The sequence below is a fragment of the Hakea prostrata genome, chromosome 1 (assembly GCF_041222555.1).
Source record: "Hakea prostrata isolate BN-2017 chromosome 1, UWA_Hpros_2, whole genome shotgun sequence".
NCBI classification, from domain to species: domain Eukaryota; kingdom Viridiplantae; phylum Streptophyta; class Magnoliopsida; order Proteales; family Proteaceae; genus Hakea; species Hakea prostrata.
The window spans coordinates 29,364,233-29,383,834 of NC_142600.1; the positions used below are offsets into that span (position 1 = coordinate 29,364,233).

Below are 19,602 nucleotides of genomic sequence, written 5' to 3' on the forward strand. Positions count from 1 at the left end.
AAATAGAGAAGGTTGCAAGTGGAAGTGTGGAACCCAAAGAAGAGTGGAGATAAAAAGACTCTTCCATGATGGGACCATTTGGAAAAGATAACGAAAAAAAATTATTAGAAATTTGAGAAAAAGAGGAGTTATTTTTTTTGACAAAAAAATAAAAATAAAAATATCTTAAGGGTGTTTGGATTTTGATTAAATGGATAAGAAAGTTTCGTCTGAATGGGCGGTATTAAAAAAAAAGGTGTTGTTAAAAATCATAATCATATTAAAAGTGGGAAAGCCAGATGGGTAAAGACTAAAGAAGTTAAATCCTACTCGAAAAAGGAAAGGAGAGATTTTAATATATATATACAGGGGGGGGGAGGGGGAGGGGTTGCGAGAGTCTAAACCTAGAACCAAGAAGTATAAAATACGGTGGTGGTAGAGCCCAGGGAGCGGAGCCGGTGATTTCTTTCTTCTTCTTCAACAACATCCCACTCCCCTCCATACAGAGTACAGGTAATCTAATTAATTCAGTAGTTTTTTTTCTTTCTCTCTCTCACAGTCTTTCTTTGTAACTTAGCTTATATGCATGGCTTTCACTTTAAATAATACTAGTAAGCGGTTGAAGGTTTCAACCCTAAACTGCCATTCTGGTGTTGAGAATAATGGTATCATCCCTACTAATACTGTTGCCCTACTTCCAGATGAAATTCAGATTCTGATAATAAAAAAATTAGACTTGGTGGCTTTCCATCGTTTCGGTTCTGTGTGCCGGGAATGGCAATCCATCACCATTGCTGCCAACAACAACAAAAGACGGCATCATCAATTTCTCCTCAAACCTCAATTACCATGGCTCATGCTTTCCTACATGGAGTCAGACTGTCCTTATCATCATCGTTCACTGTGTCATCATGATTATCATGATTATCATGATTATCCTCATCGGGGGTTTTTCAGTCTCCTCCATGACAAAGTTTTTAGGTTAAAGATGCCTGAAATATTCCGTGATGCTCGCTGTTGTGGGTCAAGCTGGGGTTGGTTGATAATGTTGGGTAATGGGGGATACGGAAGGATGTTCCTTCTGAATCCATTTACTCTTATCCGTATTGAACTTCCAACTGGATCTACTATTCCTCATCTACTTTTATTTCCAACGTATAATATTCCCAAAGTTATGTTGTCGTCGTCTCCTTCTATTGCTGCTGCTAATGATTCCAGTTTGGATGAAAACCCTTCTTCTTTGGCAAGGGATGATTGTTGGGTCATAGCTATTTATTCGGGCCGTCTTTTAGCCTTCTGTAGACCGGGAGATAGAGCATGGACTCCCTTGACATGCAACCCTAGAGAACCAGGACCTATTGTATATGGAGACCTCATCGTCTATCAAGGAAAATTCTATATGATTAAGTTCAATTTTGATCTTGTACTTCTGAAGTTATCTCCTCAACCAAGGGAAACAAGTTGTAACATTGCCCCTCCACTGATGGAACAATTAAGTTGTAACATTGCCCCTCCACCGATGAAACAATTGGATCATCGTCGATGTCGATATAGTTCACTTTATTTGGTGGAATGTTGCGGAGAGTTGCTAGTGGTTGCAAGATGGACCAAAGTCATGCGTCAGGGTCATGTTTATCTTCCAACAACTTTTATGTTCAAGGTATATAAGTTAGATCTACCACACCAGTGCTGGATTAAGGTTGAAGACTTGGGCGATCAAATGTTATTTATTGACACAAGTACTGGTATTTCTGTCTCGGCATTCGACTATCCAGGATTTGAAGGAAACTCTATATATTTTACAGGTCACTTTCAACATAAACCTCCATGTTCCTCCCAATTTGAACATCTTCTACCAAGAACAACAAGACGTAGAAGAAGACGTGAGAGAGCTGCTTGTTATGATTTGGGTGTGTTTCACTTAAAAGATAATAGCATTGGGGCTATTTTCCTAAATGCTTCAAATTCATGTTTTTATAAACCTGTATGGTTCTCACCGGTTTTTTAGTAGAAAGAAGGGGTTTTAGAGAGCTTTTGAGGAGGGGCATATTTTTTTTTTCTTTTCTTTTTTGTACTTTTATGTTTTTATCAATTGAACAGGTTCCCTTTTATTTTTTCCTTGATTGGCTTCCAGACTTTTACAATGTTCATTTGTTTCATCAAATTGTTTTATTTGGACAAACAGAATCAAATTCATCATTAATGAAAATTCCCTCTACTTAACTCTGCCTCTTAACCAAGTGTAATTAATTTGACCACATTCATGAATATATCAACAACTAGCCACTAACTTCTCTATCTTAACAATTCCCTGAATATATTACAATGCATATATTACAATGCACCAATTAGGTTGTCAACCTTTTATACAATAAATAATCTCTCTCTCTTTTTTTCTTTTTCTTTTTTTAAATAAAGATCGATTGTATTAAATTTAAATGGGAAAAAAGAAGAAAGAGATTACACCATAAAAGGAACCATACAAGTCTCAGTTAGAAAGACTAAATCCTAAAAAATTCAACAAAACTCAAATTGCTATTGTCTTGTTGCATCCCTTTCTAATTCCAAGATCATCAAAGGCCATTCCGTTTGGATAATAAGATCAAAAGATAAAAATAGTATATTGATGTATAACAAATAAGCACGACTAGATAGAGAGAATGAGTGGTAATTGAGTTGTATCTTCTCAAGTGAATGATGAATTCCAAGCCCTAAATCCGTATCTTTAGCATCTAAAAGGCAGATGGGTTGATCCATGAACTATATAATTAGCATTAACAATCTTGCATGGCACTAACCCTGGTGGAAGGTGATGATTGATGAGAACTGGGGAAGACTTCTGGTGGGGGGATGAGGAGATATGACTTCTAGAGTTTAGGTAGATGAAGGAGCGGTTGGGCGGAGTAGGATTTTCAGACCTTTTTGCTACATTCTTTCTGAGTAAAGTTTTTCTTTTTTCTTTTTTTGGTAATCGAGTAGCAGTTTGATTGTATATAATAACCAGCAATATGCTCATCCTTAATTCAACAATGCTAATTCCTTAATTTGGAATTATGAAATTAATTCTGGTTTCTAATATGAAATTATGAGAAATATAAATATTTTATTAAGACCAAATTGTCTTGTTGCAATAAATTTTTTTTATTTTTGTAATGTAGGCTAGTTAAAAGTTGTAAAATTGCTTAATTTGGGAAGGTTTAAGGTAGAGCAGAGACACTCATGAGATACCATATCCTTGGGTGTCTGTAACGAATCATGGTAGTATAGTATTGTAAATGTTAATATGATGTACACATTGATAGATAACATCATAACATGAGATGTATCTATTTCCTAAGGACATACCATATACTTGCAATCGTATACTTGCAATCGTATGTCTCGACTTCTTAACTAGTAGGTGATTGGGAGTTCAACCAGTAGCTAATTATAACTCAGGCATTTACACCAATTCATCTAAAGTCTCTAGGAAATCATTGTCATCGCCATTGCAAAAACCAAAGCTGATGAGACTCCTCCATTTTATTTCCATCCTATTACCCAAAAAAAAAAAAAAGGTGGAAATTTGTTGCTTCTCCATGTCTAAGGGTGGAAATTTGTTGTTTTACGGATTTGGATCTCAAGGAAGCAAAGGATTTGGTTGAGAAGACGCCACAGTTGTTCAAAACAGGCGTGTCAAAGGAGGAAGGGGAGCAGATTATTGAGAAGATGAAGGCTCTTGGGGCTAAAGTAGTCATGGAGTGACTCAGGTTAATCATCCCTGGTTTTTTGATTGTTCTTCCCAATTTAAAGTTTGTTTGAAACAGAAACTAACACTGAGAGTTGCGAATTTTACACACTGGTTCTTTTGGATGGGATTAACTTTAATCTAATTGATGTTGATGAAAATAATATATTCAAGCTTAATTTCATATGTTTTGCAACTACTGGTTCCAGTGATGAGCTTGCTTCTGGTTCCTACTGTTATTTATTTGTTCGCCGAAATTGGAGAGATTTGTTATCTGATATAAGAATGCAACTAATCTTTCTATTTTGTCCTCTGATTTAAGATATCACAAATTTGGATAAGGTTTGGTTATCATTTCTAAATTGGGGTTTTATTACTAGCCTAATCTTACACTTCCTTAGGTTATGCTAAAATGTTTGGGCAAAAAAAAAAGAAAAGGTTATGCTAAAATGTAACTGAAGTCTTATTTTTGCTGTGGTCTGCATCTAGGTATATGATGGTCGCCACTCACTATTTACCATGATAATATCTAGACTTGTTTAATCTCATAAAGGTGATTTTTTAATGGATCATTTTTTAGTCTAGATTTGTTATTGGTGGGAAGTGTTTTGGCACTATTATTTTTGATTTATTTGACTTCCTGAAAAAGATCTAGAATGAAGTGGTCTTTCCTGGGTTCTTGCTGACCTTGATCCAAGGGTTGTATCATATGAACCTTATCTTCAGTAGGCAGGTTGTTAGGGGAGGACAGTGGATTTAATGCTTCTTTAAGAATGGGCATCCCCCTCCCAAAGTTAAAAAAAGAGATGAAGAGATGGGATAGTTGTTGATGGGGTTGCCTTGTTATTGTTGGTCTTACATCTTGATTAAATTATAGGGTATGAACTGCCCACTTCTTTTGCTTATTTGGGTTGATTGATTTTGATGACTTTCTTTTTAGCTTCAAGCTGGATATGTGCTTTTATATCTGGGTTCTAAAGGTGGCTTTACTCTTCTCTCCCTTAACCTTCCTTCAATTTGTGTTTGTTCTTGTCTCGCAAATACTTAACTCTCTTTTTTTTATAGTAGGAAACTTCTTGTTGTTTATCCAGGATCAGGTAATAGAGAAAGGAAGTTATATCAAATAACAACTAAACCCTTATGGTTAGATTTGAAATCCATTTAGAGTTACTACTGCTAAAGAAACTACTATAAGAAGCCCCTGATGGCTGGAAATCATGGGGTAAGCCTAAGTACCATGTTGATGTAAAATTCATGTGCAACTCAATTGCAGTGACAACAAAGGCATGATTGAAAAAGAAAACAATTGGTCTGCTAGAGGAAGTAGAGGATGGGTTAGTTCTGAATATGTTTTTGTAACTTCTACTTCATGTAGGATACTTCGAAACTGTACTTGTGAAGTTCAGATTTCAGTGAAAATTGAATAGAAGACAGTAGAGGTTGTGGAGGTTAGGACAGTGTCTTTTCTGGACAGGTGAAGCAGGTTAAGGGGTTAAAAAAGAGAACAGAAAATTCAGTGTGTATATAAGCAATCAGCTGGAGATTTGGCTTCTACAGTTTCCATCATTTGGCTGAAATTGGTTAAAGTTTGAAGGACCGAGGAGCTAAAGGTTTGAGGGATTCTGTTGGAGGCCCCTGAAAATTTATTCTTTGTATTTGGGTGCTGTAAGGCTCTGGCAAGTGAATGAACCTTGCATAGATGCCATGCAGTTAGTGTCCTTATTTCACTCAAGTATCAGGCCCTGCAATTCAGTAAAGGAAAATCTTTCTCATGTCTCTTTCAACTTGATTCAAGCGAGTACCGGTTTGTCTAAGGGGTTGTTTTTTGTTGTTTCTTTGATTTTCCCTGCTGCACCCCTTCCTAATATAGTGCAGTCTTATTGACTGAGCCCTATTAAAGAAGATAACATACTAAACTGCTTTGTGTATTGATTTATTATTGTAGATTTCTAAACTGAAATAAATGTGCTTGTCTTCATTGTCCTCGTCTAAGACAAAGCTCTGTCGCTTAGGGTATATCTGGTCAGCAAGAATAGACAGGAAGACAAACTTTATGTCTTGAAAAAGAGGAGAGAGAAAGCTAAACTTGCTGGTGTCATCATAACTTTTGTTTTATTATGTATTTTTCTGTCTTTTTTGCCCATTTTTCACTTTCCTGACAACCAAACATATGGTCTTACACTGGTGGCTGTTAGTTGTCTTTTGGAGTTCTGACTGGTACTTTCTTCTGGATTACTCTATTTTCAACTTTGTCTTGTGCATGTTGCCACATATTCATGCTGAGAAAGCATGTTGTTTTTAACCTTAAGATTTAATAAGGCATTTTCTAGATCCATATTCATCTTGAGTTTTTGAGATTATGTTTTTGCTGTCTACTTGATTAATTATATTTTCATTCCTGTAAGTCTACTTGATTAATTATATTTTCATTCCTGTACTGCTATACTGACTTGTGCAACTCCTGAATGTCATGGCCACTATGAAGGTGTATTTCATTTTATATGTTTAATTTTTCTCATGACTGCAAAATCAAGATTTTATTTCTGATCACCTGTACCAGATCGACATTTTAGGAATAAGGTTGATGTCAGGATGTGCAAACCCTTGGAAACTTAGCAAGTTAACGAAAACTCAGGTCTGATTCTTGACGCTAGAGTATGTAGACCCTTGGACACAAGTTAATAAAACTCAGGTCTCATACTTGACCATAGGAAATATACACAAGACCAACACTGATGATGCGGAGACAAGGGTACAGTCACAGTAGAAGGAGCCACAATTTGGACCAGGTTCTACATGGGTTTTGTTGTATTTTTATGTTTTGGGTCATGTGTGAACCAATGAACTGCTTGGTTCAGATGCTTTTAGTCTATGTTATGGTCAATTTATGTGGACCAAGTTAATATTTGTGCTTCCTATTTCATTTTAGGAGGACTACAGTTGTAGCCTGAGGTCAAGGTATTGAAAAAGCCTCTCAGAAAATTTGTTCAGGTAAGACTACGTTGGAAAAATGCCCCTTTCAACTCTGCTTGGGCGGAACCATGTGGAAGCCTTCGGCACTTGGTTCAACCTTTTTAGTTTTGATTTTGTAAGTAGTAGTCATCAGTAATTAGGTCACATCAGTTTAGAAACTGATTGTGTTTTGTGAACCAAGCAAGGACCAAATTTCTTAAGTTACAAAATGTTTCCTTGCCATTCTCTCTAATATTAGAACAACCAGGACGGCAAGCAGCCCATGGTTTCAGTTCTCAATGCTGTCCAGCTTGCACACTTCTGATGAAGTTATTCTCTTGGTGTTTGATGCATGGAGGAAGTAGCCGGTGCATGATCTGGCTGCCACCTTGCAGCGGGACATCCAGGATGTCTCCGTTAAGCTGTTCTTCATCCCTTACTAGTGATCTAGCTACAAAAGAATCTTCTCCATCAACCAAAATACCTTTGCTGCTGCTCTGGTTTATGCCTATGTTGTGTTACTTGTTAATTCAATCACCCCCTTCTGCCCACTCTAGCCATCAACTTCCTTTAATCTTTTAAGCATACGTTTGACTAAGGCACCCACTTGATCCCACTTTCACCCATTCTATCCAGCTGATTATCTGCTACAAGAAATCTCCCTAAAAGTCTTTAGAAACCCTGGTTTCTTGCCACTTTGAGATTAGCAGACGGTAATTCTGCTGTAGACCTGATACCTGTCCACTTTTTTTGAAATTGGTGGAGGTTAAATCTGCTGCGCCCTTGATATTATTTAATCCCTGGATCTTTATACTATCTCATTCTTGTCCCTCACTTAACGCAAATTTTATGCCTATCCACCAGTCCTACAAAACCAAAACCAGCCTTAAGCCTGTTGAGCAGTGCCATTCGTTGGTTACAGAAGCTGTTTTGTGACTGAGTGAACCTTCAATGTTGTTTGACATCATCTGGATTATTGCAGGACTGAGAAACTAGGGTTCTAACCAAAAATCAATGTAAGTAAAAAGTAATTGGATAGGCCCATTATTCCAATTAATGGAGGTCTATTAGTGTGGAACAATCCGTTAAAATATCAGGCCAAGTTGATGGCTCAATGCTGAGATGTCACTTCTAAAAATAGAAACTGAATTTCAACTAGCTGCTATAGGGATAATGAACTCATTGGTCGGTGTTAAAACAAACACCATGAAATAGTGAATCAAAATAGAAACAAAACGAAGACTCGCAAAGATTTAATGTGGTTCACACACCAATGCGGTGCTACGTCCACGGGTGAAGAGGAAGAGTTTTTCACCATGTAGAAGAACAAAAGGAGATCTCACAACCTATTGCCAAGAACGACGTTACAATAACTCTCACCCAAAGCCCCAACAGAAAATCCCAAATATCTTAATAATGTGATAGGCGAACATAAAATACATATATATAGACTCCAATTGGGTAAATAAGTCGACCCAAGCCCTCCGCTTTGGCCACAGATCTCCAAAAACAAGTCATTCGGGTTGCTCACCAAAATATGTTGGTGTGGGTCCATCTTCAAAATTGGGTACAAAAATTCGGGTCATAACATAACAAACCTCTACCTTGACCTGAATTTTCCCACTAAACTGAATAATCTTCATCTTCTTTAATAGCCCCATCATGGGCTAAGCTCTAATGCAACCAACTCTAATCAAGTCCAAGCAATGCTTGAACTCAGCAGTATATAAAGGCCTTGTCAACATATCAGGTGGATTGTCTTCAGAACCAATCTTCAACACTTGCATATTGACTTCAGCAACTACCTCTTTGACATATTGATTCCAAACATCAGTGTCATTCGTCCTCTCATGATACATTTGATCTTTAGTTAAGTGATGAATAGTACTCTGGCTATCACAATGGACCATAGTCACCTCCTGAACTGTGCTGAGCTCTCCAATCAAGCCTCTAAGCCAAATAGCTTCTTTAATTGCTTTTGTCACCGCCATATACTCTACTTTTATGGTAGATAATGCAACTGTAGCCTGTAAAGTAGCTTTCCAATTGATCACACAACCTTCCTAAACACATATCGCGTGAATGATCTTTTGTTAAGATCACCTGCATAGTTTGAATCAACATAACCTGTTAATCTGTCACCATTCCTCCCAAATTCCAAACACACCCTAGAGGTCCCTTTTAGATACCTAAGTATCCATTTCACTCCTTCCCAATGAGTTTTTTGCTGGCATAATAATCTACTTACCATACTAATTGCTTGTGAAATGTCAGGTCGAGTACACACCATAACATACATGATGGAACCGATTGCACTAGAGTATGGAACACGTGATATAAAATTCACCTCTTCATCTGTGTAAGTGATAGGACAACTGAAAATCTAAAGTGAGATGCAGTTGGAGTGCTAACAGGTTTTGCATCTTTCATGCCAAAGTGCACCAATACCTCCTCAATGTAATTTTGTTGAGATAGCCAAAGCTTTCCTGCCTTCTTATCCCTTTTGATTATCATGCCAAGAATTTTTTTGTTGCCCCCAAGTCTTTTCATCTTAAATTCGGTGCTTAATCATTGTTTCAACTTGATGTTCTCATCCATATCTCTAACAACAACAATCAACATGTCATCAACATATAATTCAAATATATGAATGAACCATCAAAAAGTTTTTTAAAGTATACACAAATACAAAATAGTCATTCTTGCACCTACTGTATCTTAAAGTAGCCATAATAGAATCAAACTTTTTATACCACAGTTCGGGAGATTGCTTTAAACCCTATAGAGACTTTTTCAACAAGAAAACTTGGTCCTCCTTTCCTTCTACAACAAAACCCTGAGACTAATGCATATAAATCTGTTCTTCTAGTTCACCATGCAAGAATGTAGTTTTCACATAAAGGTGCTCTTAACTTCAAATTTGCATTGCAACTAAAGCAAGCAAAAAACGAATGGAACTATGCTTAACAATAGGTGAAAATACCTCATTAAAATTCAACTCCTTGTATTTGATTGTAGCCTTTTTGTAACTAACCGTGCATTGTATCTAGCATCTCCATAATCTGTGGTGGATCTTTCTTTTGGTAAACCCATTTGCAACTAACAATTTTCTTCCCTCTAGGTGGTTTAACAAGCTCTTATGTTTGATTTTGGTGAAGAGACTCAATCTCCTCATTCATGGACGACAACCACTTCAAAGAATTAGTTGAAGAAGTAGCTTCTGAATATGTTGTAGGTTCACCGTTTTCAATTGTATTTGCAACGGACAACGCATAAGCAACAATTTCAGCATGCCCATATTTTTGTGGTGACCTAATGTTCCTCCTTGGCCTATTTCTGGCAATGCTTTACTCCTTCTAGATTCTCTATAGCACCTTCTTTAGTAACAGTGGGCGGCTGAACTAAAGTTTATTGTGCTTTGATCCACTTCAAACTCCACCTTCTCCCCAGAATTTTTCTGACTTTCATCACTATGGATGAGTTTCTTTTCTAAGAGTCGATATAGCAGACTCATCAAAGCTACGTCTTTGCTAATAATAAATTTAGGATTATTTGGATTAGGACACCATAACCTAAATCCCTTAACCCCAGCTCTATACCCAAGAAAAATGTACTTCTTAGCTCTAGGTTCCAACTTCCCATCATTCACATGTGCATAAGTAGGACATGTAAAATTTTTTAAATTACTATAATCAATAGGTTTACCTGACCATACCTCCTCTAGAGTTTTGCACTCAATAGTTGTGAGGGAGATCTATACGCCAACCATGCTTCTTTGTTTTTTGCTTTTGCCCAAAAACTCCTTGCGAAGACTTGCATTTGATAAATGCACCTTGCCTTTTCTAACAAGGTTCTGTTCATATGCTTTACAGCTCCATTATGTTAAGGTGTCTTCACAACTGTATGGTGTCTTTTAATTCCCTCATTCTTATAGAATTCATTGAAGTCTCATTCACAGAATTCTAGGCCATTGTCGGTTCTTTATCTTTTAATTTTCTTCCGAATCTGCTTCTTGATCAAAATTTTCCATTGCTTGAAAGTAATAAATATTTCATTTTTGTGCTTCAAGAAGTAGACCCAGACCTTCCTGGAATAATCATGAATACAAGTACCTGAAACCGGTCCCCTTTGAAGGAACTTTGGATGACCCCCACAGATCTGAATGGACGTAGTCCAGAGTTTATTTAGTCGTGTGAATAGCATAATTCCTACCTACCTGCTTATTTTGTGGAACTTATAGGCATGAGTTCACTTAGATTTTGACTATGAAGGCTTCTCTTTTCATTTTCATTCTTTTTGATTTTCAGTTTTGCCTCCTCCCAAAGGTATAATAAGATTAAATTGCTTTGAGGTTGTGGAAATTTATGTTTGATTGAAGTTTGCTTTATTTTTTATCTATAAAAAACAGATAGGAGTGTCATTTAAGATGAAACAGTCACCCTATTCAAAAGCAAGGTACAATCCTCCAAACTGGAAAATCTTTTACTATAGCAGCCAGGTAAATTCTTAAATGGTACTCGACAGCCTAGATTCCAGAAAAAGCATCCCATGCAAGCCTTATTTTGATCTAGACTTTAAAGTCAACCTAACTTTCTTAACAAAGGCATGTGATATCTTATTTTACTGTGTTACCAGTTTGATTGATGAAGACACTTCTGCTAGTTTTCCATCTCAGGGTGTGTCTCTTGTCAGAGGATGTGAGAGCAAGATGAACATTATTCTGGCGGATTCATATCTCCTCTTTGAGGTTTCTATGATTTGCCAATTCTTTGGAGAGACTGAGCACAAATTTCTAGAGTGCTGTACTGTATCCAATAAATTTTGTCAAGTAGGGTTCAACTTTGGAACTGGATATTTTCTGGTATAGTGCTGCATTAAAGGATTTTTACAAAATTAGGCATTTTGAAATGTTTTTACATACTCACAAGTTTGTTGCCCCTCAAAGAAATGCTTCTTGAATTTGAAGTAAAAACCCTCTATAAAACATAATGTAAGAAAATAGTTGAGGTAGCAGAATATGTTATATGCATATAGAAAAGAGAATCTTCTACATCCCTGAAAATTTTGAGAACTGTGCAGGATTATATGGTAAATAAGTAGCCGGGATGTCATTGAAATTTCAAATATGGTGATTAGGTTCCATTACTGAATGAACTATGACTGGCTACCTCTCATAATGGATGGGTGACATTTATATTTTGTTTCTAAGGCGGCTGCTTTAATTTGTCTCTGTGGATGAGGGGGACAGTAATTGATTATTCATTTATCTTGGTGAGCTTTTACTTGATGTCATCATATTTCTTCTATATCAGAGTAAGAACCTATTTCAAAAGTTGAATTTTGAGCTTATGGTTTGGGATGCTTTGTAAAATTGTTGTTACAGTTCTTGATATAATGTAGGCAGGCAAAGAGGATTAGCTCTAATCTTAATAGTGGATAAATCATGGAAACCTAGTTCTGTTTTCTAGTTGAATTCTTAACTAATGTCTAATATGCTATATTTGACTGCATGTAGACTTTGGTTAGAGTGCTGAAACATGTTTTGACCCCTCATGTTCTGATGGAATTAGCAAGAAGAGCATGTGCATACTAGTTTTATGTGAAGTTTAGAACTTTGAAAGTCAGTGATTTGTTAAACGTACAGCCAATAACTGTGTGTGAGTATTCACAAATCTTTGAAAGAAAGAGAATTTTCCTAGGGGATGAGAAATATATTCTATTTTCTCTGCATAGAAATCAACTGTGCTTGATTGTGGCATACATATCATCCAGATTCAATCTTTGATTTTTTCCATGCTAACAAGTGATTGCATGGATGCAGCATAACTTCAAAAATTGGGAAAGTTCTCCTTTAAGAATAGATCGTTTATTTATTTGTACTGTAACTTCTCTTTTCCAATAGAGCATATTCGAACTATTAAATATTGCTATTGTCGCTCATTTGTTCTTATTTGTTTTTGCAGACAACTTTTAAATATGAATCTTTCTGGAACATTAGCACCTGAGCTTGGTCAATTGTCATACATGGAAATTTTGTGAGGCACAACGCATCTTAAACCATAATCTGCAAAATAGCTAGTTTCAACTTTGACATTGTGGATATATGTATTTGCACATGGTTGTTGCTCTGCATCATAGTTCAGAATCTCATATCATTAGGCCATTTCGGTCAGACTCAAAAGAGTGAAGTACCAAATTGTTGTCAAGGCAGGTATTTTTCCCATGAATTTTGCTTGGACATTTTGCGAACAAATTTCCAAAATGACCAAAATTTCAACAAAACAGTGCATTTTGTTCACCAAAATGAGCAAGATTTTGACCAAATTAGTAAAGTTTCATCGAAACACTGCTGATTTTGGTTTCACTCCTGCATCATCTTGAAAGTACCAATATTAGTGAAATTTCAGTGAGTTTTTGAACTATGCTCTGCATACTTGTTTATTTCAAAACTGCTGATTTTCTTATTGTACTAATCAATTTTCTATTTCTTTTGGTTTTGGAAGAGACTTTATGTGGAACCAAATTGGTGGGAGCATACCAAAGGAGATTGGCAATATCAAAACACTGATACTCCTGTAGGTTAAATAAGTACTCTTTTATATGTGGTTAGACTTTCTGGTATGTTACTACTATTTGAATTTTGAATGCTTACCCAGTCCTTCAGAACTTGAATTTAATATATGAAAATCTAAGTTATTAATTTATCCATAGAGATACTTAACTTTGGGGTTAAGCCAAGCTGTATGAGTTTTGACCAGTTTTTTTTGTCCAAGTATGGCAAATATACTGGGATTGATCCAGTGCCAAAGCTCAATACAGATTACTAGATTAGGCTGATCGAAGCATGAAGTTGAGGAGACCAGCTAATGAATGTCACAGCCATATAATTGTCATTAAACATCAGCAGATATGAGTAATACCAGGCTATTCATTGGATTTTACATTTGGTATTCATAATGACTTCTGACATAGAAAATATGGGTGGATCAATGTGATAAGAGCACATCATAGATAAAGATTTCAGTGCTGACTAAGGTTTACACGGGCCAGCTGAAATTTGGTCGAACTGGCTGAAACCAGGGTACCGGATACTTTTTGGGTAAATTTTGACGTGTGATGGACTGGTCAAAACTACCAAAACTTGTTGAAACAAGTCATAACTACTGAAACTGGGATTGTTGAAATTAGAAAAAACTTGGTATTTACTGGTTAAAACTATCAAATTTTTGGAAATATCTTGTTGAAACCAGTAAGAATCTTGGAATTTTGCCAACTCCCTTAAGGTTTCGTCTCGGTTCCCTGTGAAACCAAGGTTTGTTTCAGTGAAGGACACAACACCATTACTCTGGTCAACTTTAGCCCCAAAAAAGTAGGGGAAATGACTTAAAAGTAGGTTTAGATTGGCAGGAATTTACAGAAATGCCATTAAATTCCATGACACTGAAATGGAATTCATGTAATTTTATAAACTTCAAATCTCTTTTCTGAACTTGTACCATCCTCCTTTCAGGCTTAGACTTACCCCTTGAGCTATTTGTGGAATCCTTTCACATGAATAAACGGTCTAGGATGTAAAAGACTTATTCTGATCTGAATTGCGTGGTTCAGCTTGATAGCAGCCAATCTTTAAGATAAGATCAGTGATTTCGGCTATAATTGGCTGGATCAATCCTGGCTGATTCTTCCATCTTAATGTCAACAAAATAGTGATCCTTTAAATATTCTTAACACACCCATCCAAGTTCACAATGTGGCAAGAGAAGTGTCACCATGTGACAAAATCATGACACTAGGTTGTTACATTTAATTTTTTTGCGCAGATTTGCTGTACGTATCTTTTATGGGCTGAGGTTTCCTGGTCTGCACACAATATATTCCACATGCAGATTTGTTAGTGTTGAAATTTTGGGACTGGTGGACTCTTAGGTTAGGTCACATGTCATGTCCAGCCAGAACTGAGTTTCCCAATTGGCAAAACAAAGCATTAGAAAATATTGGATTTGCGAATGGTGCATGATGGACATATATGGTAGTACAGGCTGAACTTGAGGTTGAATTTTGACACATGGTCAACCCAAATGATTTCCCAATTATCTGTAGGAGTTAGGACTGAATTGCCATCACCATTATGTGTGGCACAAGCAGATGTGCAGAGCAGGAAACCTTTCACCATTTTTATTATGTGTTAACTGGTTTATGTGAAGACTTAGTTCCTCAAGAATATAATTTATTGCTTTGATTTTCTTCTCCGGACTTTACACGTGGTTGGCAGAAAAAAGTGAAAAAAGAAATGAAACTCCTGGTCTTGAATTCTCATATTTGATCTGCTAGTGCATTTTTTTTTTTTTGCAGGGTTTTGAATGGAAACCAATTAACGGGACCTCTGGCTGACTAGCTTGGTTATCTTCCTCAATTGGACAGAATACAAATAGACCAGAATCAAATATCAGGACCATTGCCTAAATCTTTTGCTTACTTGAACAAAACAAGGCACTTGTCAGTGGTTTTATGCTGTAACTTTAATTTTATATCACTATTTTAGTTACCTAATCTCTCTTTTCCATTATGATGATTTCTGGTGTCTCATGCAGCCACATGAACAATAATTCAATTAGTGGACAAATCCCCCCTGAGCTTCACAGATTACCAAGTCTCGTTCACTTGTAAATTTTATGCTTCTCCTCATTTATCACTTCAAGTTCTTCATTCTCTTTTTATCATTACAAGTCTTAAGACTGGGTCCCTTAGTCTTAACTCTGTTGCTATCAACTGAATCTTGTGCAGCCTTCTTGATAACAACAACTTATCGGGATATCTTCCAGCAGAGTTCTCTGAACTGCCAAACTTGCTTATTATGTATGAACCTTATTTTATATAATTCCTTGAACATTCTAGACTCATTTTTTATTTTTCTTTGCTTTGCAATTTTAGACAACTATTGACTGTCTTTTAGTTATTATTCTCATTTTTCTAAACGGAAAGCAAGTTGCGAGCAGTGAGAAGTGTAGTTAGTCTTGTAGAGAATCAACACTAAAGATATCTCAAAATTTATTAATTTTCAATATTTGTTGAAATACTGGGATTTCTTTCTTGGGAAATATGCCACTATAAGAAATCATGGTTAGCTCTTGATATGCCAGGAAATGTAGCAATATTTTTGTTTTGATATTGTTTGCTCTGCATTAATTTTGCAATAAAGGCTATAAAATATTTGTTCATCTTATTTTACTATCTTATTGTACATCAATATATTGCATTTTCTGACATTATAATAAGGATTGAGCTACAATTGTATTTACTCATCTCCTTCATTTATCAATATGTGAGACATTAAATACCATGCCATAAGAGGAAGATAAAGTAACTCTCTTTTTCATCAATCAAAACAAGATGCTACTCATGGGTAGGAAATAGAATTTCGTCTATTAAAAAACAAAAATTGAAGAAGCTCTGCGGCACCCATGTTCCCAGGGTACTGAGTTGTCGGCTTTCTACCCTGCTCTATCGGCAGGCCCATTCTCTTGCAGACATTATGCTGTATGATGGAATTTTAAATTTGCTTCATTGTTCAGATGCATGATTACTCTTCTGGATAACTTTCATGACTTCCTTATTCTGTAATATATCTATACATTCTTGTGCAGTCAACTTGACAACAACCATTTTCCTGGGGCCACAATTCCAGCTTCTTACCGTAACATGACAAAACTGTTGAAATTGTAAGTTCTTTTTTCAATGCCTTGTAAATTTGGTTTTTATTTATATCTTTTTTTTTTTATTTTTTTGCTTTAGTTGAAACATTTAAGATAGGTCAGGCTCTTGAACTTACATATTCACAGAGAATAAGATTTAGAGATTTTTTTGCTGTTAATACAAAAAATTTGTTTCTCCTTCCTACTTTTCAGTGACCATGCCAAAGTATGTTGAACATATCCCCAGATTTTTTTTCTTTACCCTGAATTTACGATGGACTGGATATGGATTTTTCCTATGATCTGCTTACTCAGTCAACTCTGTTTTTGTGTTATGGATTGTAACACGATGTCATGGCTTTCAGATCACACCTTAGACAAACACAACACTTATCTTCAAACTAATGGAGTTTTGCCTTTATACTGACCATTATCTCTCATACGAAGTTATGGATGCTTTATATGCATTTGGAATGACACAGAAAAATGTGCATATTCCTCTCATGTCACCGAAACCAAGCTTTCAGGTTGTGGTGGAAGTTTTTAATTTTTACCATTGAGTTTTCAGGAGTCTCAGGAACTGCAGCTTACAAGGACCAATTCCAGACCTAAGCAGTATACCAAACCTTGACTATTTGTAAGTTCACTGGTATCATTGTTGGTTTATTTATTTATGTTAAATTATATAGATGCAAAATTTTGTTTCTAGGGGTAAGTTGTGGTTCATGTTCACCATATTCACATATTCTTATCATGCTTTAGTTCTAATGGGTGAATTTGTTCTGCTGGTGACAAGCACATTTCAGAGATCTTGCCTTCAACCAACTTAATGGGTCTATACCATCAAATAGGCTTTCCAACAATATTACCACCATGTAAGTATGATTTCCTCTCATGAAAAATATGATCCATCTGAAGTCACGTAATGTATTGTGCAATAAGTCAAGATTGGAACCAAGCAAAGACCCATATGACTTGAACATCCATCAACAGATAAAGTAACTTTCCCATTGGTAACCCTTTTGGTGAAACTGCTACCTTTCTAATAATCCATTGGTATACAAAGTGCCCCTAATTTGAAGGAGTCTTTTTTTGACAATGACACCACTAAGATTTCCTTGACTTAATACAAACAAGAAATTATATGGATAATTTGTGCAGTGATCTGTCACACAACAATCTTCATGGACCTATTCCTAGTAACTTTTCGGGTCTGCCTCATCTCCAGATATTGTGAGTATACTTCGGATCTTCTTTTCCTTTATTTAGTCTAGTAATATTTGTTGACATCATTTACAGCTCATAGTTCAAATAGCTTATTTATCTGGGTTTATTTAGTAACTCACTTCTTGTTGCAGGTCATTAGAAAATAACTCATTGAATGGTTCTGTTTCATCCACTATCTGGCAAAATGGGAATTCCAGTCATACTGAAACACTTACTTTGTAAAACTTCTATACCACAAAGCACACTTCTCTTTCTCTGCCGCTGCCTTTTCTCTTCTCTTTGATGTTAGTGTCTTCTGTATATTACCAAGAATCAAGGTCCCATGTGTTACACAATCATGTATTAACACTTGATGTTGACTAGAACTCTTGCTGAAACTTGGTATTTGCATTTCTTTTTCCAGGGATTTCCAGAATAATGAACTGACAAATATTTCTGGCAGTCTTGATGTCCCTCCAAATGTCACCATCAGGATTTGCAACTGGATTTATTATCTGCATGACTCAGTCTTCTTTATGTTGCGATTGAACTGTAATTCACTTTGAGCCAAGCATCTTCAAAGCTGCTTACTAAATCCTAAGTAACAATAATCTGGGCTTTGTAGCAGACCCAAAACAGGTTAGAACAGTACTGAAAATAATAGAAAAAAAAAAAAAAAAAAAGAGAATAAAAAGAAAAGAATGGTGGTTGGGGTGGTGGGTTTGGGGGGGGGGGGGGGGGGGGGGGGGCGGGGGGGGGGGGGGGGGGGGGGGGGGGGGGGGGGGGGGGGGGGGAAAAAAAAAAAAAATGGGGGGTGGGGGGGGGGGGGGGAGCGCGGGGGGGGGGGGGGGGGCCGCCCGCCTAACCGGCGGCCCGGATGATCCTTCTCATTAAATAATGAAAAAAACCCTTTACCTATATACGTTTACCGTGTGAACAGAGTTCCATCTGTTCGGTTCGGTCTGATGCAAACCAACCGGTCCATCTGGGCGGTTATTTGAGTATAGTATATGTTATTAATGGTGTATTCCATACTACCAACCTATACGTATATACGGTTGTACGGTAACCGTATATACAACCAGTTCAAAATCGTAACAAATATCCGAAGCTAAAAACCAACCCGCCCATTTCATTTCATTTTCATTTTGTTTCGTTGTTGGCTGATCTGAAGTTACGAGAGAAATCGCGAGGAGAGAAGAAGAAGAAGACCTTTGGTTAGGTGTTTTTGGTTTTTTGGCTACTCCGAAGCTTCCGTAAGAAGCATCGTTAGTTGAGATCGAAGAGGAAGAAGAAGCGGCGGAGAAGAAGAAGAAGCGGAGAAGAAGAAGAAGCGGCGGAGAAGAAGAAGAAGCAGGAGAAGTAGAAGAGCGGAGAAGAAGAAGAAGCGCGGAGAAGAAGAAGAAGCGGCGGAGAAGCTCCATCTGCGATTTAGAGAAATCGATTTCAGATTCTGGTATTGTCTCGTCTCGTCTCGTCTCGTCTCGTCTCTGCGATTCTTCTTTCAAAAAGGTAATAACCAACTCATAAAACCCTTACCATGGAAATTCCTGATGATGTGGTCGAAACCCCTGATTTGGTCGTTGATTAAAGATGAAAAATGCTCTGTAATAACTTGATTTGGTCGGTTTCTTTTAGTATTTGTTGTTTTACCTTTTTGTGGGGTTGTGGAGGGGTTTAATGTTGTTGTTCTTTTAGCCTTCAACTGTAAGTATAGACATTAATGTTTTTCTTGATCAAACAAGGATTCCTGATCAATGCAAGGTAACTGTAAGTTTGTAAGTCAAATAATGACACTAATGTGTGGAATGGATATTGGAACTCCAAATATAGACAACAAATACTAGTCATAATACCAATGATTCAATATTCTCAAGCGGTAGGTGCAGACAATTAGTAGACTGTACAATGAAAAAGAAACATATAAAACCACCTGGAAATAAGGAAGCAATGCCTCTTCTACGATATCACTCCCACCAAACTGACTTGTCTTCTCTGGAGGCATTTTTGACTCATCAAAATCCTGAGCCACATTTGGAGGGCTGG

The 19,602-nt window shown here is 36.7% G+C and overlaps 1 protein-coding gene across 7 annotated transcripts; it reads left to right on the top strand.

Annotated features, from left to right (window-relative positions):
- The first annotated feature begins 364 nt into the window (after nucleotides 1-364).
- On the top strand, nucleotides 365-18,212 carry LOC149028668 (putative LRR receptor-like serine/threonine-protein kinase At1g06840). 7 transcript variants are annotated; one of them, XM_089138623.1, is made up of 11 exons: nucleotides 365-492; nucleotides 12,622-13,064; nucleotides 13,162-13,233; nucleotides 15,011-15,321; nucleotides 15,443-15,514; nucleotides 16,303-16,377; nucleotides 16,919-16,987; nucleotides 17,157-17,225; nucleotides 17,512-17,583; nucleotides 17,709-17,795; nucleotides 17,981-18,212. In XM_089138623.1, exons 4-11 carry the CDS (start codon nucleotides 15,224-15,226, stop codon nucleotides 18,120-18,122), a joined length of 684 nt encoding a protein of 227 aa, XP_088994749.1. In that variant the 5' UTR covers nucleotides 365-492; nucleotides 12,622-13,064; nucleotides 13,162-13,233; nucleotides 15,011-15,223; the 3' UTR covers nucleotides 18,123-18,212. The 7 variants fall into 7 exon arrangements, with proteins under 7 accessions (XP_088994749.1, XP_088994741.1, XP_088994764.1 ...); XM_089138615.1 differs by having other exon boundaries at nucleotides 12,622-12,693; XM_089138638.1 differs by lacking the exon at nucleotides 365-492 and having other exon boundaries at nucleotides 9,427-12,693; nucleotides 15,011-15,154; nucleotides 15,250-15,321.
- The last annotated feature ends 1,390 nt before the right edge of the window (nucleotides 18,213-19,602 follow it).

Bases quoted from the DNA above. Each gene is read 5' to 3' on its own strand.
- LOC149028668 (XM_089138623.1), top strand. From the start codon at position 15,224: ATGATGATTTCTGGTGTCTCATGCAGCCACATGAACAATAATTCAATT. The intron at 17,226-17,511 runs GTAAGTATGATT...TAATTTGTGCAG, and splicing joins TCCAACAATATTACCACCAT to TGATCTGTCACACAACAATC. The intron at 17,584-17,708 runs GTGAGTATACTT...TTCTTGTTGCAG, and splicing joins CTGCCTCATCTCCAGATATT to GTCATTAGAAAATAACTCAT.